Raw genomic sequence first — 23,786 nt, 5'->3', positions numbered from 1 at the left:
TTAATTGCTCACTTCTGTTGTTGACAGGGTTTGTTTCATTGTGCAAGTAGACTTCTAGTATACAGACATTTGTATACCAAAGACAAAATTGGCAGTATTGTATCGCCAGTTAGTGCTTCTGCCCGGCCCATTTTAGTCAATTTCTGCCTCATTCCTGCAGTGACAGCTTTGGCTAAACATGAGGCCTTGATTCATGACTAACCTTTTTGCCACCATCTTAATGTTGAATTCTACCATCTTTTATCACAGTTGTGTTCCCTTACTTTTAGTACATTGACTTGAGATTCATTATTTTGTATTAAGCCTAAAATGAAGGTTACGTTCGCTCAAGCTATTACACCAACTTGTATTTGTTTTTAATTATGTTTGTTTCTCAACTAATCCTGTACAAAGTTTGTATGTTTCTGATAGATGTAGTTTCTTTTGTAAAATGCTCCTTAACTTAAAAAGGTTAACAACAAATAGTTGAAATATGTTCTATTTGATTAAACTACCAGGAGAACATATTTGATTCAAAGCTTATCAGTTTCCTATCAATATGACCTTTCTGTTGCCTGAATTCTGTAGCTTATTAGATAAATCTGTTCTGATTTCCTTTGTGCAGAAATATAAAAGCGTCGTAATTCTTTGACCTACGGAATTGTTTTCCTTTTCTTCACAGGATTGTATTTCACTGGGGTCTGGAGAAATTCCAGTGAGTGAACACCATTCCTTTGTGCTTTACCACAACAATAGCCCGAGGTGGGCTGAGCCGCTGAAGCTTCCTATTCCAGTGGATAAATTTAGGGGTGCACATATCCGCCTTGAATTCAGGCACTGTTCCAGTAAGCACCATTACATCATTGACTTATATATGCAAAGCTAAATACTGCGTTCCTGTCTGAACGGCAAGCATAAATGAAAAAAAAGGCTGTCAGATTTAATGTTGCCAGTCTGCTGAGGAATTATTTCAAATCAAGTAATGCATTTGTTATAGATCTCTGTACATGTTGTTTACTATCTTACGTCTCAGATGTATCGCAAATACACAGCAACTAGCATATAGGCCCCTTTCCAGTTTGTGTCAAAACAGTGCAGTCTACTAAAACATGGAAAGGATTAATATTTGATGGAAGGGTGTGTGGTATTCCTGTTATGGATTGATGTTCCAAGCTTAATAATACATATTTAAACAGTAATTAAACTACATTCAGTAACATAGGGCTGCACTTTTTTTTAGATAAGTATCAGTTTTGTGGAGTGTCATGGAGGCTTTTTCTGTGCATAGCTTAGTGTGGTCTCTCACTGCATCTTACCAAATATGCTTCATTACCTGTGTACCCTGCCCCTCTGGCGCCCCTTTCATCTGATTTTAGCCCAATTCTACTACTCTGTATTCGTGGAACAACTTGCCACTGCTGGGTGATCCCCGAATGGACTGGTGTCCCTGGCACTATGCTGCCAAACAAGCACTGTTAGTTTAGAGTTGCCCTCCACAGTTCTTGACATTTGTCCACGACATTGCAGCGAAGGGAAAATTGTTATCTTGCTTCTTAGTGGATGAGATCATGTAGAATTGTCATATCATCTTCCTCCAGGGCAAGCAGAGGAGGCCATGACACCAGACTCTGTCAGCCTGGCGTGTGGTTGCCACGCAGATCAGCCCTTCATGCAGTTTTACGCTCTCTCCCACTCCCAACACCACTAAGTCTGCATGCCCTCTGCTTTACCTATCACTTGCTGAGGATACCTCCCCACCTGCACCAAAAGTAACCACCAAAAGTGCCATCTACTTTCATCTGGCTTAATATTTGCCTCTTTCCCATTCCAGGAACAGAACTCCCCACAATAGGATGCAAAGAGTTCAGATGGGTGATGGGCTGCTCGTCGTTCAGCTCCTCACTCCTCTGTGGAGAGGATCCTCACTCTGACTACCCTGAGTGGCTGGCTGACCATGTCAAAGCCCCTGGCAGAGCCTACCCTTGACATGCTGTGCCAGGATCCCCACACCAAAGGCTATCGCTCTTGATTTGACTGAGGACTGCTGAGAACCATCTCAAGCCTTGGGTCTGTGCTAAATTGCACAGCACTACAGCAGTACAGTGAGCCTGATAGCTCTGGCTGAGAATACAATGCCCAAAGTTCTCAATTCAAAACAAAATTTGAGTCAAGGCATGCTTCATGGGTGCCCATCACATGTCCCCCGCAACCACAGACACTCTCATCAGAGAATGAAGGCACATCCCCGATCCACGTGCCAAGGAAGGGGAAGGCAGGAATTTTGTGAACAATGAGGTAGGTCCAGAATGAGTGAGCACTAAGAGAGCAAACAAACAGCCTGGAGGTGCATCCTGGCCCAGTCCGTGAACGGGGTGTGTGTCCCTGAGCACAAAATGTCCTTGCTGCACCACTGCAATGTGCCCCGAGGTGCAGCATTGAAGTACAGAAGCACCTTGGTACGAGGATCACGGATGTGCCCTCAGGGTTCTTGGAGTTTGGAACATACCAGATGAGAGTGTCCATGGTTGTGGGGGACATGTGATGGGCACCCATGGAGCATGCCTTGAGATTCTGTTGCATGGTGACCAATATGGAGGCTCTTCATAACCAGCAGTGAACAGATGTGGCCAGCTATTTGCTCTGATATTCATGAGGGCAATTGTCAGCACCCAGTTTACTCACGGGTTGTTGGTAAAATAGAAAACTGCATATTAATGAGGTGAAGCATACAGTTAATAAAGTTGTTAAACAGTAACAATCCTCAATTGGCAACTCACCACTGCTGAGCAGGAATCTCGCCTGAACACCCAGAACTTCGTTAAGAGATGTAGTGAGTTGTTCCCGATGCAAGATAGGCCTCAGTGGATTTCTGACATGATCATGCACATTTCTCACCATAGCCTCGATAAGATTCCTCCCACAGTTATACAACGCTTTAAAGAATAAATGTAGAAAAACGTCAGCAAAAATGAGGGGCTCTGGATTCCAAAAACAGTGAGTCACTGGGTTATTTGTGGTTGATTCTCAAATGTAAGAGTTTTAACAATTTGAATTGCTTTCACCTTGGCCCACTCCTTTAAAATGAAAAGCTGCAGACAAACTTTCATTTTGCTCATGTTTGTTCTGTTTTCCTCTGAATTTCCACGTCATTAAGGCTGGTGATGGCTGTCGTTCAAAAATTGGAGACAAAAACGTAGGCACTTTTTAATCTTTCTCTATGTGCAGCTCCTTCTCTGTGTTGACACAGATTTTGTTTTGAATTGAGAAAAAAATGGATGATGATTCAGTGAGTCCCTGTTTACATCTCATTTACATGATGTTTTAGGAAGGAGGAGTAATCTGTTTGGCACTCGGAAGAGAAATTCAAATTCTATTTTGGGATTATGTGATTTTTTTTAATCACTCCAAATTTAAATTAAAGCCACATCCCATGATAAAGGAATGTGCTGATTTTCAGAAAGGATACCAGACTTGAAACTAACAATGATGCTGGCAACAGCTTCAGTTACAAATAGGTGATGCCACTCTCTCTGCCAAGTGTAAACAAAATGGATGGCAGTTTATATATAGACGCCTCATTAATGCATTTAATTAAAATTACGAATTGGTTTGTGACAAATTTGGGAATTGTTTCTGCTGTGACTGTATTGGGCTTCATCATGTTACATCGTCTACAAGGAAGCATGTTGCTTTTTACATGAGAAACATTACATCAAAATGAATAATTCTTCCACAGTTATATCAGGAAACAGTAGTTCGGTTGCTGTCCTGTATTGACTGGAATTAAGTTGCTGAACAAGGGAGGGTTCTCATTTTCTCTTTTTGTCTGTGGCAATTGCTATTGCCAAAATTGTAACAACAAACTAAATTTGATAAAACATTAACCCTTTAGTATAATCGAGGTCATCAACGCAATGCGGAGACCACTTTTTCATGGAGGAAAACTATGTCTTAACCCTGGAAAATAACACAGCAGACCAAAATTAATTTAGCACTTCAAACACCAGTGGGAATCTCAGAGAAAAGGAAAGAACATTGGGGTTTTCTTAAACACAATTTGAGGGCCTAATAGACTCTCGGAATAGTTCTCTGCTTTTGCTGTTCTCAGAACAAACTGTTAAGACCCAGTTCTAATTCAAAATTTTTGCTTTTTATCAATTAGACTAACCTTCAGGTGGGAAATCTTCCCAAAGCCTCTTAATTGTGTTTTTTTTTATTTCCAGCAAAGGAAAAAGGAGAGAAAAAGCTTTTTGGGTTCTCCTTTGTTCCACTGATGCAAGAAGATGGCAGAACATTGCCAGATGGTATTCATGAACTCTTAGTCCACAAGGTAATTGCACATTGAGTATAATTGAATCATTAAGTAGTGTAATTGTACCTGGAATAAAATTGCAGTAAATCTTTATGGACAATACCAAGTGTTTGTCTCTGCCAAACCATCATTCAGTGGTTCCAAGCATCTTGCTGCAAAGGTTCTGTTGTGCTCACCAACACAGTGGAAATAATAAGGAAAGTGAAGTAGATATGTAAATACAATGATTTTGAAGTATTTCCTGACCACTGAATTTGGAGAGGAAGTAAAAATTGAGTCGCGATTTGCTAATTATGTATAAAGTTGTTCTGCACATAGTTCAAGTGAGCAACAAAACTGACAAATGTCGTTATGAGTTAAATTGATAGAGGGGCATAAAAAGTGATAATAATGTAAGAGACACTGGTTTGACACCCTACATAATATTGCATGTATTTATCATATTGGGAAAATATGATTGCGCATAATAGCATACCATGAAGCAGCCAGGATGCTGCCAAACTCAACTACCTTAATGAGAGAAAAGGATTGAGGAAAATGAATTTTGTACTAGCTGGAACAGAGTCTTAAGGTTTGCTCTATAATGTTTTGTAAGGCATCAATCAGTGAGAGGGAAACCTTATCAGCCTTTTCACTCACATGGCAATGCTCTTCACTAATTAGTGTCTGAAGATGAACTCAATGCTATGGGCATCCACAAATCCACATAAATTAGGTGCACGACCACTGACTTTCCAATCTATAATAGGTTCAGAGCTGGAGGGCACAATCAGGCACAATTCCAGTATAAATGTCAGGATTATGGCTTATGCATTGTGATGACTTTGGTAACAAAAACAGAAATTGCTGGAGAAAATCTGGTCTGGCAGCCTCCGTGGAAAGAAAGCAGAGTTAACGTTTCAAGTCCAGTGACAATTCAGAATTGAAGATAGCTAGGAAAAGATGGTATTTATGCTGAAGACAGGGAATGGAAGAAAGGAGTGAGTGGATAGGTGGAGATGGAGCCCAGAGTGAGGGAACAACAAAAAACAGAAATCCTAACAAAAAACAGAAATAGCTGGAGAAACTCAACAGATCCGGCAGCATCTGTGGAGAGAAAGCAGAGTCAGTGTTTCGGGGCCAGTGACACTTGTTCTAAACTGATTGTAGTTTAGAAAAGGTTGGTATCTATCCACTCCCAGCGTTTCCCCATCACCACCACCACCCCCACCTCCCACAGCACCTTCTCATGCAATCGGCTGCTCCTTTCTTTCCTCCCTCCTCACTATCCAATGTCCCGAATGCATCTTCCAGGTGAAACCACGATTTACTTGCACTTCACTCAATCTAGCCTACTATACTCGCTGCTCACAATGTGATCTCTTCTGCACTGGGGAGACAAAGCCCAGACTGGGCAATCGCTTTACAGAACACCTACATTCTGTCTGTTAGAAGTGTTTCCACTTTAACAAATCACCGTGTTCTCTGGTCAACATCTCTGCTTCGGGCTTGCTGCAGCTAAGTTCAGCATAAACTGATAGAACAACACCTCATTTTATGCTTGGCGACCCTGTAGCCTCCAGGACTCAGTATTGAGTTCAATAATTTTAGGGCCTGATAACCTCCTTCCGTGCCCTTCCCCCAACCCCCACACACCAGACTTTGTCTCATATGGGCTACTGTCTCTTCACCCAACCCATTTTCAATGGTCATCAATGGTCCATTTCTTTTTTCCTAGCTCACTTTTACCCATTCCTTTGTCTGCCCAACTGCTGTTTTCTCTCTCTCTGGGCTCCCTCTCCACCTATTGGTAACTGCTCTCCCCTCCCCCATGCCATCTTCAACATGTACACCAACCATTTCCCAGCTACAGTCAGTTCTATAGAAGGGTCACTGGATCCGAAATATTGACTCTGATTTCTCTCCACAGATGCTGCCGGACTTGCTGAGTTTCTCCAGCTATTTCTGTTTTTGAGAGAGAGAGAGTAACAGTTAAGGAGACAAAGGGATAGGTAATAGTATGCTCAGGAGAAAGAAAAGCTGATAATGGGGACCATGAATCGATGAAAATGGGTTTGCTGCGCTGAAAGCAACCAAAATCATGACAGGGCCTTGAGCGTGGGGGTAGATAAAAGGCATGGAAGAACGTGTTTGTCTCCAAAAATTTTTGAACTCTACTTTGGTGACTTTGATGTTCTATTATCAGTGACATTGACCTGTTGCCAAAGTTATGATTACAAAATAATGAACGCTACACATTGATCTAGACACACTGGAATTATGATTCCCAACTAATTCACATAACAAATCTCCAAAAAAATCTGCACCTCTGTTAACCGATGCGAACGTGTCCTAGATACACATTCCAGGTGATTTTAATTACCTGCGGTGATACAGTTTGACAATAGTGCAAAATTTCCTGTTATAACATGTCAAGTTGGCAAAGGCTAATAAAATTGACAAATTTCTGTTTTGCAGTGTGAAGAAAACACCAGCTTTCAGGACCCTGCTCGCTACCTCAAACTTCAGTATTGTAAAGGAAATCTCCATGGCAACAGTCAACCAGTCAAAGCTTCCAAGGAGACTTTTTGGATCTCGTCATTTCTGTGCTCGACTAAACTCACTCAGAATGGTAGAAAAAAGGAATGAATATACTTTTTGCTTTAAGTTCTTTTCATTTGGCTGTGTTTGTAGCTCAGTTTCTGTCTACTGACATATTGAAAAGAGTTCAGATAGTGCTAACAACGATGATTCTAGAAGTTGGGTCTTCAAGTTATATTGAGTGGTTTGCAGAACAGAACTTGTACAATTGGAGAGGATGTAATAAAATTCTAAAAGATTCAGGTTATCAGATTTAACTGCCTTTACACTGCTCAATATTAATATTTGCCAAATTAAATGACTCAGCCATCTGACACAAAATGAAGTATATGAAAAAATAGTAAAACTCCATCCATTTGCACATATTATGACAGAATATGTTTGTTTGCAGACAGTGACGAATTGTGCACTGCGTTAACTTTCTTATTTGTGATTTGATTAGTGGCAGATCTGTAAATTCTATGTTTACTTCAAATTCGTCACTCTCTTATGAAAGTGGTGTTGGGGGTGTGAAGATGGGGAATACCTTACTAAACCAAAAGAGACCCTGTGGTGATGGTACTCCTACAGTAGGATATGCTGTTTATTGACAGTGATGACAAAGAAACAAATAGTTGCTTGATAGGGCAGAATTATATTGGTGACAAGCAGGACAGGAGCGCAAGAAAGTCAAACCTCAGAGAAATCAACCATTGGTACTGCATGGAAACAGGGTAGTGATTGGATAGCCAGTGGACTCTAATTATTAGAAGTGTTGCCATGGAGAATGCACCAGGGACTGGCAGTTGGCTGCGAAGCTATTGTTTAAACTTAAACTGGACAAGTCGGCTCTGACTGATTAAAACATTGCCTAAGGGAATTAACCAGAGGCTGACAGTTTCCCCCAAGCTTTTGTTTAGTTGAAAAAGATGCAATGTGTGAATGTACTCTTTCTGTTTGCAAACGACTGGGCTGTGCATGAAGTATCTATGGGCTCTAGCAAGCATAAGTGAGCTAAACTGCAAGCCTGATGAATAATCTTAAATTAGTTTTTAGTATAATCCTTAACGTAATCAGAATTGTTTAGTTAGTGCTATCTAATCACAGAATCACATCTAATGTTAGGCAGTAAGTCCTGTGTTTTGCAAGCACAGATTGGTTGATATAGTCAGTACTCTGCCTGTTATGAACAGCCAAAGGAACATGTTATTTCATATGATCCACTCTTAGGATGTACGCCTACATATCTAGCCCCACACCAGCACTGAAATTCATGTTGCACGTTACTTATTTTATGGCGTGAATGAGAAAATGCTGATCCAAGACGAAAGCTCTGAAGCCTGAGCAGCCCCACAGGAGTGCCAGAAAGGAAGACAGTTTGGATCTTGTCTTTTCTGTGCTCTACTAAGTTCACTCAGAATGTTAGGAAAATGGAGTATATGTGCTTATTTTGCTTTAGGTTCTTTCATTTGGCTGTGGTTGTGTACCCCACAAGGGTCAGTATACGAAACTAATATATGGCTGAGGGTGCAAGATCCCAGCTTCCACCCTTAGGATAGTGAGCTCGATTTTGGTCCTGATGTTGAGGTCCCAAAGCCCATTATAAATTCAGCTGATGGTTTTATACCGCATTCCAATTTTGATTTATTTTTAACAACACTCATTGAATTTTGAAAGCAAGAAAATCTTGTTGTTGCAGCGCTAATTGGATCTGCGAGTAAGTAGCTAACGTCTACCTTCTAAATCTGATAAAGGATCACAGGGTCAGCTTTCAGTTTCCTTTCTCCACAGCTTGTGCCTGAACATTGTGTCTCTAGCACATTGCTTTATTTATTGTGATAAAAGCTTGTTTTCAACAGTTGCACATCTATATATAAGCAACACTGTGCTTAGTTTACTCGCACCTAAGTACTTTTGATTTGAAAGTAGAAACCAAATTTTAATTTTAACTTCTACAATTACACAGGACTAAAATAATTATAATGTTTGTTTGTTGGCAGTTTAACCTTTTTTGTACTCTGACTTTTAACATTTTTACTTTTTTCAGGAGACTTGTTGGATTTTTTGAAGTGGAGAGCCCACCCAGAAAGAATATGTGACATCCTGTCAAAATTCAAAGATATCGATGGTGCAGAAATAGTCAAGGTAGAAAGCATGTTGTAGTTTGGTATTTCCCCAGCAGAATATGGAAGATGACCCATGATTTATTGGGAAGACCTGTGATTCTAAATTCTCCTTCAAATTCCTTTTCTAGTTTCTGCAAGATACATTGGATGCATTATTTGGAATTTTGGATGAAAATCCACAAAAATATGGATTGAAGGTTTTTGATTCATTGGTGAGTATTTTAGTTATTTCACTTACTTCAGAACAACTATGTGAGGTGATGTGCAATTGTGAGCCAAGTAATCCATATTCTATATGCTTCTAACAAATGACACTCCTTTGCTTTAAATTGAAATGTAATTTGCAAGTAATTTTAACAAAAATGCCAATTATTTTGTCTGTGTTCGGAGGGTGTAAGATTATCATAAAAAAATAAATTGTGCATGATATATATATAAATGCATTCATTGCACTTCCCTTTGTCCCATTGTATCATCTACCTTTCTCCTGAGACACTATTTCCTGACCTCTGAACAGTTTAACATTTTAACTGTAGAAATCAACTTGTCCAAACAAATTTCCAAAAACAGAGTCATACTGGACTTGAAATGACAACTCTGTTTCTCTCTTCACAGATGCTGACAGCCTTGTTGAGTTTCTCCAGTACTTTGTTTTTGTTTTGAATTTCCTGCATCAACAGTATTTTACTTTTATTTAATTGACTGAAGTGTACCCCATTTAGAATGTCTTTGTATGAATATTTTTGCCTCTCATGCAATTGTCTATTGCAGGTTCATATAATCAATTTGCTGCAGGACATCAAGTTTCAGCATTTTAAGCCAGTCATGGATACATACATAGAAAGCCATTTTGCTGGAGCATTAGCTTACAGGTACTGCCCAGTGATTTTGCTTCCTCATTTTCATTGTGTTGTATTTTCTCTGGGTTTCTTGTATTTAGAGAATAGTGTCAGATGTTCTCTTCTGGCTTTTTATTTATTATGCCTTAAAATGAATTCCCTATTTGAGTAGTCAAAGAATCCAATATACCCACCAGTGTGTGGGAAGTACTGTCAAATACCTCTGTGAGATGTTTCGTAATATCATGTTTTTTGTCTTCCAAATACTTGTGAGCCTTTCATTTTAACATTGTTTGGGAGTAGTGGTACCAGCATTGTACGTGTATAATGTTCAAATGAAGTTTCAAAGTCAACATAAGATGCTCTAAAACTTCTTTATCACATGAGTAGACCAGTCTATTTGCCTGATGATCAAATTTATGGCTAGTAGCGCATTGCTACAGTGTTGTGATTGCAACCTCATACGTGCACAGTCTTCACTGGCTTCACTACTGACCTGAATTTTCTGCAGTGTAAATGGGGCCTTTGTGTTTATACAATCCATTTGATGGATTCTTCTCCATTGTGTTGGCATAACTAATACACTGTGTCTCTTGACACCCCCAAAAGGTTTCCATTGTACATGTGGAAAGTTCTGCACGTTCACACTGAAACGCCCTGCCAGTTCAAAAGAAATAATGGCAGCACTCAAATAAGCGCAATAAACATGAACGAATGGGTTAGAATGATGTCACTGGCAGTACTGGAGGGGGTAATGTGCATCTGTGCTTTGAAAATGCATGCTGAGAGCATTTTGGGGATATCAGCAGAAATTCTCAACTATATCACAGTACTGTCTCAATAAACCCTCTAAGCCAACTCTCAGCTATAGTTATAGGATCATAAGAAAGTGGAGCAAGGGTGGGCTATTTGGGCCCGCAAGCCTGCTTTGCCACTCAATTAGATTAATGGCTGATTTCATACTTTAACCTGCACTATCTATGATAGGGAGGTGATGGCTCAGTGGAATTATTGCAGGACTGTTAATCCAGAGAGCCAGGTAATGTTCTGGAGAACTAGATTCAAATCCCGTCATGGCAGATGGTGGAATTTGAATTCAGTTTAAAAGAAATCTGGAATTAAGAGTGTAATGATGACTATTAATCCATTGTCAATTATCAGGAAAAAAACCCATCTGGCTCACTAATATCCCTTAAGGAAGGAAACTGCCATCCTTACTTGGTCTGGCCTACATGTGACTCCAGACCCACAGCAATGTGGTTGACTCTTAACCGCCCTTTGGGCAATTAGGGATGGGCAATAAATGCTGGCCTAACCTCCGGTGCCCTCATCCTGTGAATGAATAAAAAAAAACTATCGCATACCAGCCATACAAGGGTACAATCCCATATTCCTTGATCTTTTTATTATCTATTAGACTTCTCGCTTTCTCCCTTGTACATATTCAGATTGCTCAGTTAGGTTTTCAACAAAAGAATTTTGATTTTCTCAAAACACGCCACATAATTGTAGATCATTAAAAGGCGTCTAAAAAATTTCAGATGAGAGCAGTTTAACTTTCCCCAGTGAAAATGCTGTGTCAGTATCAACATCGAACTTATGTAGCTGGAATGCTACAGGTCGAAATTCTGTACGCTGAGTGAAAATGAATTCACATAGACAATTGTTAAATTTGTAGACACCAAAATGAGACCACGCTTTTCTAAATAAAGGTCATAAAAAGTGGAGTTGCTTTTGAAAGCATTATCGTATTTGGTTTTTGAAAGTTGGTGATAGAGATGTAGTTTACCCTTTTTCACCAGCAAAAAGAACTAAGGAGGAAAATGCATACATTTTAAAATCAACATTCATATAACACCACGATGCTTTAACTGTTACAGGGACCTTATAAAAGTGCTGAAACGATACATTGATCGATCAATAGAAGCAGAGAGACAGGAACATATTCAGGATGTTTTGAGGGTAAGTGTTGTATGCACTAATAAATGTTCATATTAAAGATACATCAGGATTTCAATCTTTTCAGTTCACTACTGCAGTGACTCTAGGGATGTAGTGCAGTTCATAAATATTGCAATTATTTGCAGCACATACAAGTGAAATAACAACTCTTGCGGTTCAGAGATAAGATGCAAAACTTATAAACCAAAGATCTAGATATTGTATTAAGAATAATGGTGCCATCAATCCTCAATATAATTGAAGGGTAAGTTTCAATCAACTTGTGGTTTGCAGATTAAACGCAAACATCAGAATGTTGCTGCTTGTTTTGACTGTTACTATACATGCTTTGTGCCACTGGTATTTGAGGATATGAATGTCACTTGCTCAGTTGACACCCGTGAAATACGCAATTATCCATTCAAGTGCAAATGAATTTTTAACATTATACTCAATCATATTTATTACTGAGCAGCTTCTCTGGCACAGAAAAGTAACTTATATAATGTGCAGTCTCAGATTGGAATCGGCATTGGAGGTATGGAAATATAAGGAATTGTTTATAACTTTCTCCTTCTGTCTCTATCTCGTCTCTCTTTCTTAATTTCAATTTTCTTTCCTTCTCGCTCTCATTTTATCTACATGGTTTTACAATGATAGGGAGCTCTATAATGTGAAAACCCTATCCAAATATCACCTAGAGAATGCTATCCAAATCGGAAAGATCTGACATCCTAAGCAAATCTAGTATATAGATTATTACTAGCTTATGTCAGACTAACAAACACTATTTAGTGATTGTAATCACTAGAAAACCATTTGATGCAAGAGTCTTGTTTGCAGTTGTCTTCAGTGATTTTGTTTAAAGTTTTTTCTTAAGTGTGGGAAACATTGTTCAAATAATGACATTGAAATATGAACATTGGTGTCCCCTCGTATTGAGTGCATCTGCAAGTTTAAATGTCCTATTATTGAAGATGAAGAGGTGTGGGACTGGATTTTATGTACCTCTATCTGACACTTTTGAACAGGGAAGGTGGCTATAAAATACATCAGGTGGCTTGCTCACTCCCCTCCTGCACATCCGCATAATACACTAGGCAGGCAGGCAGTGAAACTGGCAGCCTGCTTACCATATTTAAATAAATCATTCAGGGTCATTTCGACTTGTTAACAGGCGCATTGACCTGAATAATGTGCTGCCCATGCTCTGATACACTTCATGCAGTCAGTCAAACAGGAGTGGGCAGACTGTTTTTATTGGTCTGCATGAAAAAAGGTGGGATGTAGGGGGGACACTTTCGGGACACATTGTGATCTCCCAACTTATCCACTTCCTTCTGCACTCACTGTCTGACACTGCTATTCCACACTCCTCCCTGGGCTGTGGGGTTCCTCCTCATCCTGAAATTCCAGGACTTAGTCTCTTGAAGTGGACATGATCCTCTTTGAGCAACCTCCTGCATACCTGACAACACCCACTACTAAGCACTGGCACTATTGGAAATGATGGAGCTGCTGGTCAGCGGCTCCTGAGAGTGGTTGTTCTTCCCACTCTCAAATGCTGGTTCGATTCTCCAGCAATTAGCCCACTGTCAGCATGTCCTGCCTGTGAGGCAGGCACTCTCAGCAGCAGGTAGCATCCAGCTGCTTTCCTTGCAGGGGAGAGAGCAGTCTATATCCTCTTACCAGACAATTGGGCTGCTCTCTCAAAAGAGAGAAAGACAACTGGTAGTGGTTTAACCTGAGGAACGCTATCCCTCAGGTGTGGGGAGACGTTGAGAAAGAGGGTCCTTCATGCTAATCTCTGCTGGTGCAGGAATTGAACACACACTGTGTTGGCATTTCTCTGATTTGCAAACCAGCCAACCTACCCCCTCATTATTAAACATCAATGCATTGGGTAAGATTCCGCGCACCTTAATTAAACCTATAGAAAGTCCAGCTTGAACAGATCCACTGTATGATTCCAAGATATTGAATGAATCCAGGAATTACATTTTCATTTATGAAGACTTGGACACCTCCGTTATTAATTATTATTAATTAATTATTCAGCAAGTAATTGTTAGAATATGAATTATGAATAATGACAGCTAATTAATAGATTAATTAAAATTAATTAAAAAGGTGTCAGCCACTGGACAATAAGTCATTTCCATAAAGCAACAAGTTATGAATTTTAGGTTTGTACTAAAATGACATGGGTCAATTTATTATTGCTGTTGTGTGAACCTTTTGTTTTCTGTTGTTTCAATAGTTTTTAAATGGAACATGTACAATAATTTCACAGCTATATAACTAACAGTTGTCTAATTCCAATTATAGGCACAGGAATATATATTTAAATATATAATTCATTCCCGAAGCCTATACACTCTTGCAACTGGTGGACAGAATGAGGAAGAATTTCGAAGCAGTATTTATGAATTATTCCAGTCAGTGCGTTACTTCCTGTCTATTGAAAGCCAAGGTTCCTCAATCATTACACAGACACAGGTCAGCCAACGTGACATCTTTAACTTGTATTTATATGATGTGGAGGTGCTGGTGTTGGACTGTGATGGACAAGGTCAGAAATCACATGACACCAGGTTGTAGTCTAACAGGTTTATTTGAAATCACAAGCTTTCGGAGTGCCACTCCTTTGTCAGTTGAGGTCAGGTGAAGTGACTTCAACTGACAAAGCAGCAGCACTCCAAAAGCTTGTGATTTCAAATAAACCTGTTAGACTATAACTTGGTGTCGGGTGACTTCTGACTTTGTATTTATATCATGCTTTTCATCCAGGAAAACTTCCCTGGATGCTTCACAGGAGTGTTACCAAACAAAATAATCAGCACAAGGTGACCAAATATTTGGTCAAAGAGAGGTGTTGTTAGAAACTTTTTAAATGAGGAAAGGGAACGGATGTTTTAACAGGATGAATTCCAGAGGTTTGGACCTAGGCAAGGACAGATGCTGACCAGTGGTGAGATGATTAAAACCATTAGAGGGATATAACTGGAGAGCACTGATGTTTTGGAGGGTTATAGGGTTAGAGGGCATTTCAGACGGGTAAAGATGGGGCTACAGAGACATTTTGGAAAACAAGGATGAAAATTGTAAAAGCAAGGCATTCCGTTACTGGCAGTCCATGTTTAACGTTGCTCCTTTCAGCACTATTTTGCTTTAATCACATTGTCATTAGAACCAGAAATCTCATTGAGCATCATCTGATGAGTTTTGACATTGTAAACTGCCGTACATTACCTGAGTTGATTGCTGAACTTTGGGTGGCCTGTCTCTGTGCCACACCACTGCTTGTTGTCTGCTTCAGGGAGCCCTCCACTCCCTTCCCAGGCCCAGACCCACCACTGAAGCTGCTGCTTACCATTGGTCATGCTGCAGCCACCACCTGAGAGGCTGTCATCACCACCAGCACCCAGACCTGGCACAGCTGCCTCTCCGACAGGGTGCCAGACCCTCATCCATGAAGCCTGCAGGACACCAGCCACAACTTAGCTTAGGGGCAACCTTCCCCTCGCTCCCCCCAAAGTCTGCAAGTCGCTGGTCACACTGAGCTGGGCAGCAGCCCCTCCCATCACGCCCAATGAGATACCAGCGGGAGCTCGTTCGGCACACATCCAGCAGTATATCACAGTGGAGCTGCCAAACTCCATTGGACAAGAGTAGCTGGTACCCCCTCAAGCGAACAAGTAATAGACACAGCAGGAAGCCTGGAGCTCAATGAGGAAGGGCCTGGTTGCCAGCACAGACTTCAGGCAGTTAGTCTCACAGTGGAGGAATGGGGATACTGTCAGTGGAATATTCCGTTTTTCTTTCATGTCTTTAAATCCTTTCATTTTTGACATTACATTTACCAGCTTAGGAAATTAGCTCTTTAAAGTACAGGTGGTACTGTGTATCAATTTAGAGGGCACAGGCATGATGTTTTAAAATATTTTTTCTGCTGAGGAAGACCCTCTGAAACTGGATTCCAGTTTTTTTCTTTGGTTCCTATGTGAATCAACGTTATGCTTAAAGTTGTGATTTTCAGGAACGCCACTTCAACTTTATGCAAGGACACCCTGTATCAGCTCGCATGGGTCAGTGAGCAGAGAGGTGATGGGTGAATGGTTTTGAGTTAGGACTTAGGCAGCAAATTCTGGATGACAGGTTTCCAAAGGGTAGAATATGGGATTTGGCTAGGATTACACTGGAAAAGTCAAACTAGAAGTAGCAAAGATATAAATTTGGGTTCAGAAACAGGGTGACGAAAGTAATATCCAGACGTGAGAATATGTGGTCTTGGTGATGCTCAGATATGTGTTTGCATACTTATCTCATGATCAAGTATTAAATGAGGGTTGCAAACTGTTTTAACAGTTGGCCAGGAGAGAGATGGAATTTGCCTTTAGGGAGCAGAGTTTGTCATAGTGATTGAAGACTTTGGACTTCCCATTTTTTTTTGTATGGAAGAAATTTCTGCTCATCCTGCATTGATTATTGGATAAGCAATGTTGAGACAGTGGAGGCTGTGGTGATTGTAATGAGGTCAGCCAAGTGGACCTCATAGAAAATGAGTTCCTTGATTGGGGCTGTTAATCTGGTCCAATCAGGGAGACCTGGCTGAAAGATAAGAACAGGAGTTTCAGACATCCTGTCATTCTAGAAGCTGGCTATTAGGGAGTTGGATCAATGGCAAGGACTTCCCACGTGTAAATATAGGGTGACAGGATACCGCCCTCTTTGGAGTTATTTCAGAGGCATTGAAGGAGCCTGTAGTGAGGTGGAGTTACACGTTTCAGCCTGTGTCCAAGCTGATGTAGTTTGAAAGGATGTTACCAAGGGGGAAGAATATATTTGAGAAATAGGAGGGGACATCGGAAGTTACAGTGCCGGAACAGGCAGAGAGACGAGTGCAGGTGATTCTCTGGTTACAATAAGATAAGATGGAATCAGGTGAATGCAGCCTCACCCAGCTGAATAGTTTAAGTCAGCCAGAGTGTATCCCTGGCATATAAGTAAATTAGAAATGAATTATATGCTGTTCCGAACTGGAATTAAATTAGAAAATATTGAAAAGTTCATGGATCTTCACTGATGCAGCTAATGGGATGGTCTGGGATTGCTGCATTTCATCCACAATTTACTGAAAAGCTGTAGCAAAATGATGTTCTAAGAGTACCAAAAGGTGGCTTTTGTCACATAGGAAGGTGCTTTCTGATGAGTTTTAAAACACTTCTTTTCTCCTCGCGGGGATCTATAATGTATTCTTGATATCTTTAAGCACTTCTTTAGGTTCACATGAAAATCTTCCACAACTGGTTTTACTGAAACAGACTGCACCTATTTTTGCATCCAAAGATATTGATGTCTGGTTAATCAAATTTGTTTAAGTGTTTTAATGTCATTATTTAAAGTCAAGAGAAGCAAGTGATGGCTATTAATTATCTGAGCATTGACACAGCTGCGGGATGAGCAGGATAAGACTGAGCAAGTCCATAGAGACTCTACAAAACGAACAATGTATGGGTCTTGGTTTTAATCTCACCAATCAGCTCAGATTCTGTTAGCAAAAGAGAAACTTAAAGGAGGAGTGTGCTATGAACGCCACACTTTGCTCAAGCCTTGGCTGGTAACATGGATTTCCACTTGATTTATGATCATTCTAATGTGCTGACATAGGTGAAAGGGATTCCCAGGAAATTTCAGTATAACTCACTAACAGAAAGATTTGTTGGAAATCCTGAGCAAGTCCTCCATTCTCCAAGTTGAGCAAAATGTAAAATTGATGCTCATGAGCCAGTACCTCATTTTGTACCCCAAACAATTTCCTTTGAATTTAAATAAAATCAAGCAGAGTGGAAAGAACAGCTCCTCATTCAGCAGCACTTGTTTTGTGGTCACTGTCCCCTTGTACTGTTATTGTTGTTTGGTGTTCAGCTTCGGCTGAAAAGTGGCAAATAAGTTTGACGCCACTTACATGCCAGTCAATAGCTATCTTTAATATGAGACAAGCTAACCATTGCCCCTCGACAGCAGTGGGTGTTACCGTCACTGAATCCTCCACTATAAAATCCTGGGGGTTACCATTGACTAGGAACTAAACTTGACGAGCCATATAAATACAATAGCTGCAAGAACAGGTCAGAGGCTTGGAATCCTGCAGCAAGCAACTCACCTCCTGACTCCCCAAAGCCTGGTCACCTTCTACAAGTCACAAGTCAGGAGTGTGATAGAATACCCCCCACTTGCATGTATGAATGCAACTCCAGCAACACTTGGGATACTTGACACCATCCAGGACAAAGCAGCTGGCTTGATTACTTCCTTAGACTGCACCTCCCAAACCCACAATCACTTCCATCTCAAAAAAGAAGGGCAGCAGTTATATGAGAACACCACCACTTCAAAGTTCCCTCCAAGCTGCACGCCATCTTGACTTGGAAAATTTCCTTCAGTATCGTTGAGTCAAAAGCCTGGAATTCCCTTCCTAACTGTCTAGCCACAACACATGGACTGAAGCAGTTCAAGAAGGAAGCCCACTGTCACCTTCTCAAAGGCAACTAAGAATAAGCAATAAAGGCTGTCCAGCCAGCAACACCCACATCCCCAAGTGAAGAAAAAAAATTTTCAATGACCTATTTCACCTCCAATCCATTATTCTGTTGTGAAATTCCAGATGCATGTCCTTTAATATTAAAAGATATGGTTGCTCTTAATTCTCGAAATGAATGATTCAATCATCTACCTGTACATTTTGAATGCTCCTTTTGTTTGTGAGCAGTCACCATAAAATGCCAACAATTGGGCTTTCATTTTCTAACTATACAGAAATTTACATTTGATAGTTTGACTTGCATTTTCTTTTCTTTTATTTATCTAGCATTGAAAAGATTAGTAAATTTGAAACTCCATTTTGCATGAGCTTGAGAAATCCTATAAATATTGGGAGTCATCGGGTTGAAATTTCCTGTAGGCTTTGGGAATACTGAAGTCAGTATTGAGTGGCATCCCATAGCCTGCACTTCTCTGCGTAACTGCGCAATTTTCTTGCAGGCAGCCTCCTTATATCAGCAGCATAAGAATGTGGCGCAGGCAGCCTGATGCTGTCATCTCAGTGAGTAGGCAAGCAACCCTGAGATTCAGCACCCTCCCCAAGAAAACCGTGTGTCTCAACATAGAATATCCCTTGTTCCTCCCTCAACATGGAGGCTTATGTTTAAAATTAAAGTTATCAAGGGTGAAGCCTTTAGGCCTCTGAAAAGCAGAGAGGAAACCTCCCCAGGCGTATGTTTCGGCCACAGGTGTGGTCTTTTCTATTGACAACCCACTCTTTAGGGGAAAGATTCTTTTCCCTTGTGGGAGATTCTAGGATGACAGGACATAATCGCAGAATAAGGGGTTGCACAGTTGTGACAGAAGCGAGGCATTTCTTCTCTGACGGCAGTGAATCTGTGGAATTCCTTACCAAAGAGGGCTGTAGAGGGGTCATTAAGTATATTCGAGGCTGAGATAGACAGTGTTTTAATCAATAAGGTAATCAAGCGTTAAGGAGAAAAGGCAGGAACGTGGAGTTGCAGATTATTAAATCAGCAGTGACTGCATTGAATTGTGGAGCAGACTCAATGGGATGAATGGCTTACTTTTGCTCCTATTACATTTGGTCTTTACAGCATGGAGTTTCTGGTTCCAATGGTCTCACCAGGTTGCCTCCATAGAGACGGTGGCCTCCATATACAGTGGGATACCATTTTGCTGATTGCAAAATGCTGACATGCCCACAGAATGGGCCATAATCAGATTAATTAACTGCAAAACTCCATGGTGCGGACATTGAATTTGGGTTGCCATGCACCGTGACCCATGACCTTAAACCATAGAAGAAGTTCAAGCTGTAACAATTTAAACCAGGGCGGGGCTGGGAAAGGAAGAATGGGGTAAAGGAAGGAAGCTAAGTGCTAAAGCGAAGGAATGTGACATAGTGAAAGGCAGGAGCACTTAAATTATAAAAAGAATGATGATACAAGATAAAAAGAGGTTGTAACAGGACAAGTAAAGAAACAAAAGATGGGTTTGGAGGAGTTGCAAATGAATATGGGGTCAGCAATCATGATCTGCAATTATTAAGTTTAGTGTTGAGTCTGGAAGGATGGAAATAATCGAAATTGAAAATGAAGTGCTGTTCTGCAAACTTAGATCAATAGGAGGCAGAGGACAGCAATGTCAGAGTGGGAGTGAGATGAAGAATCAAATTAGCCAGCAATTGGAAGCTCAGGATCAATCATGCAGTCTGAACTGAAATATGCAGCAAAGCAATCACCTATTCAGTACTCAATATCCCAAGTATAGAGGAGGTTACATCACAAGTTGCGAATGCAGTATCCTAAACTGAACATAGAGCAATTAATTGCTGTTTGCCTGGTGCTTAAGGTGCTGGATCATGGGAGGGAGGAGGTGGTGAGCAGAACGATGCAACTGTTTCTGCACTTCTAGTGGTTCAAGTTAAGTTTTAATGTCGACTTTGTTCAGTTGGTGACTAGACTTCCTTTGTTTTCACCAGGCTGTGTTCCTGAGCTCTTTTCCAGCTGTATACTCCGAGCTTCTGAAACTGATAGACGTGCGAGAAGTGGCAAACCTGGTAAGAGACACCTTGCGCAGCATGCCGGATGTCCTGCATGTGGAATATTCACTGGAAGCTGTCAAACTCCAATGCATTGCTAAAACAGTGGAGAGTCAACTATTCACTAATCCTGGTAAGAGAAGATGGTTGTTAATTGTGTCATTACATAAATTATACTTCTCTCCAAATTGGACATATGGACAAGAAACAAGAGTAGGCCACTCAGCCCCTTGAGCCTGTCCACAATGTCTAAGATCAGGGTCATCTGACTTTAACTTCAACTCTACAATCCTACAAATTCCCAATAATCTTACATCCCTGTTAATCAATAAGCTATCTATCTCTGCTATAAAAAAAACTTTAAAAAATTCTGCATCCATTGTTTTTTGAGGAAGGCAATTCCAAAAACACTCAATCCTCTGAGAGAGAAAAATTCCTCATCTCTGTTTTAAATGAGCGTCCCCTTATTTTTCAACTGCGACATTAGTTATAGGTTCTCCCAAAAGGTGATACATGCTTTCAACATTCACCTCTTCAGGATCTAGTTAAGCCATCTCTGACTCTTCCAAACTCCAGAGGACATAGACCCAGCCTGTCTAGCCCTTACTCATAAGGCAATCCACTCATTCCAGGTATTAGATTAATAAACCTTCTCTGAACTGCTTCCAGCACATTAATATCCTTCCATAAATGTGGTGACCAATGCTATACACAGTACTCCAGATGTGGTCTCACAAATGCTCTGTATAATTGAAGCATAACCTCTCACATTCAATTCCCCTCTCAATAAACCATAACATTCTGTTAGCTTTCCTGAATCCTACTGTACCTGCTTACTAACCTGTCATTCATGCACTAGGATACGCAGTTTTCTCTGCATCTCTGAGCTCTTCAACCTCTCACCATTTAGAGAATATGCTTCTTTTCTATTTGTTCTGCCGAAAGGAATAATTTCACACTTTTTTACATTTGCCAGACCTTTGCCAACTCACACAACCTATCCATGCCCTTTTGTAGGATGTATACGTCCTCTTCACAACTCACTTTTCTACTATCTGTGTCGCGTTCTCATCCCTTCATAGAACAAAAAACAAAGAACTTTACAGCACAGGAACAGGACCTTCAGCCCAACAAGCCTGTGCTGGCACATATCGCCTTTCTAACCTTTTGCCTCTATGCTGTCCAAATCCCTCTATTCCCTGCCTATTCATGTATCTCTCAAGATGCATGTCAAATGTTGCTCATTTTGCTCCTACCACCTCCTCTGGCAGCGGATTCTAGGCACCTATTACCCCCTGTGTGGGTCTCTCACATCTCTTTTAAATTTTACCGCCTTTTACCTAACCTATGTCCCCTAGTAATTAGCATTTCAACCCTGAGAAAAAGACTCTGACTATCCATTCTATCCATGCCTATCATAATTTTGTAATCTTCTATTAGGCTGCCTCTCAGCCTCTGACATTCAAGTAAAAACAAACCAAGTTTGTCCAATCTCTCCTCATAGCTGACATCCTCCAAACTGGGCAAAATTCTGGTAAACACTTTCTGTACCTTCTCCAGAGCCATTACATCCTTCTGGTAGCATGGTGACCAGAACTATTCCCATTGTTTGCTTCCCTTATCAAACTCTTCTGATAAATGTATGAAATACCAGTGTTGGTTACTACCAGTGACTAATTGATTCATACTGCATTAAAAGATCTATATTTAATGTCAAAGATTAGGGTCCAATAATGAATGGGATGAGCTTAGTGACTTGTTGAAGAACGTAAGTTGTAAGTACAAAGCAGTATGAAGTTCAGTTTAAGATGGTAATTTTGTTTTACATTCAGTTTTAATTCATTTATTTATAAACATAAAGTGTTAACCTGTAGCAAATGCACATTTACCAAATCCAAAACTTTCCAGCTAATATCATTGCAGAAAAGTGACAATGTTGTGACTTTCTATTAGTGTTTAATGTATGTGGTGACAATAATGGCTCAGGATTCATATAGCACATAGGTACAAATCATATGCCATAATGCATTGGAAGGCAAACAACGTGGGATCGTTTGTTACACAATGGTAGTATCCCTAACTCTTAGCCAAGAGCCAAGTCAAAACATTGACATCCCACCTCCTTTAGAGGTGCATAGTAACTTCTCTGAATAGGTTGTTTTGAAAATGTCTACAAAGCAAGCAAAAGGGCCATAAGGTGCAGTCGTATTGTCCCTAACTCTGAGCCCGGAGGCCTGGGTTCAAGTCCCACCTGCTCCAAAGGTATGTAACGCTATCTCTGAGCAGGTTGATTAGAAAGTATTTATAGGGCAAACAACCATCAGAGAGGCAGCTAAAGCCAAAGTATCAAAGAAAATACAGTTCAGTTTGAGAGCGACATCATTTCTCTCCTTTACTCTTATTTGATAACTATTGATGTTTTTGAGCTATTGTATGTGTATGAAGTGGGGTTTGAACTTTGTCTGACAATTCAAGGTTGCACCAAACTTTGGAAGAAGACTTTGAAAATGTTCTTTGTATGTTCTGCATGTGCACAATTTGTCAATACCTATGCTTTCAACTTTTCTGTCAAGCACTTGGTAGGAGTTGAATATGGCCACTTACTTTTAAAAGAAATTTTAAGAGGGGTGGCAATGAACTCTGCTGGTCTCAGGACCACACACTGAAGTATACTTGTTCACTTTGAAAGACATATGTTAATTGCTTTATAATTGACAAAGGTGTCAGCACGGAATGGTGGTCAAAAATTTGCTCAGTTGGGTTCACTAGTTAGTGTTATGGAAACAAACATGGTTTTTAATTCCTTTTCTTTAGCAGTGATATAGGATTCACCAGTGGAGAGAAGAAAACAGATAAATAACAGGCACATGACAGTTACAAAGAAGTTTTCCATGTATTACATATCAACTTATCACAACATCGAAATAGTTAGTAATCATACTAGATATTTTTATCTTACAACATGATTTAACTTATTGGTTTCCCCTTCAAAAAATTTATCAGATGTGGAAGATGCTATATAAGGCTTTGTATGATGTTTATACTATCTGGTATTATAGAACACAGAAAAGGGCTATTTGGCCCATTTACCTATGTCACCTTCTACTATATACTGTGTAACAGGGAGGGAGGAAGATTTTCTTATGATTAGAGGAGAATGATGATTGTAATGCTATCACAATACAAGGATGTTATTGTATTCTTGTTAGCTCAACTTTCATCTGTCTGAAATTCCAAGACATCTGCACGTAATTTAAATTGACGCTTCAGCAGAATATTCAGTGAGTGCTGCATTGAAATGCCATCTTTGAACAGAAATGTTTGACTGAAAGTTGATCAACCTGATTCAGATGGATATAAAAGATGTTATGGCTCGATTTTTATGACCAAGGCTTGAGGAGTGCTTTCAATGAAGTCCCACA

The 23,786-nt window shown here is 40.2% G+C and overlaps 1 protein-coding gene across 5 annotated transcripts in view; it reads left to right on the top strand.

Moving 5' to 3' along the window:
- Window positions 1–23,786, top strand: part of LOC109917580 (dedicator of cytokinesis protein 4) — a 410,977-nt gene that overhangs the window by 241,400 nt on the left and 145,791 nt on the right. For all 5 annotated transcript variants that reach the window (XM_048607674.1, XM_048607672.1, XM_048607673.1 and 2 more), the window contains 9 exons: window positions 662–824; window positions 4,203–4,309; window positions 6,749–6,902; window positions 8,898–8,995; window positions 9,105–9,188; window positions 9,748–9,848; window positions 11,696–11,777; window positions 14,085–14,255; window positions 20,305–20,497. In XM_048607674.1, the coding sequence (XP_048463631.1) occupies window positions 662–824; window positions 4,203–4,309; window positions 6,749–6,902; window positions 8,898–8,995; window positions 9,105–9,188; window positions 9,748–9,848; window positions 11,696–11,777; window positions 14,085–14,255; window positions 20,305–20,497 (1,153 nt within the window). The remainder of the gene's footprint in view (window positions 1–661; window positions 825–4,202; window positions 4,310–6,748; window positions 6,903–8,897; window positions 8,996–9,104; window positions 9,189–9,747; window positions 9,849–11,695; window positions 11,778–14,084; window positions 14,256–20,304; window positions 20,498–23,786) is intronic.

Source organism: Rhincodon typus, chromosome 18, assembly GCF_021869965.1.
Source record: "Rhincodon typus isolate 14 chromosome 18, sRhiTyp1.1, whole genome shotgun sequence".
Classification (NCBI taxonomy): domain Eukaryota; kingdom Metazoa; phylum Chordata; class Chondrichthyes; order Orectolobiformes; family Rhincodontidae; genus Rhincodon; species Rhincodon typus.
The sequence above is the reverse complement of the archived record's forward strand: the minus strand, read 5'-3'. Positions and strand labels throughout refer to the sequence as shown.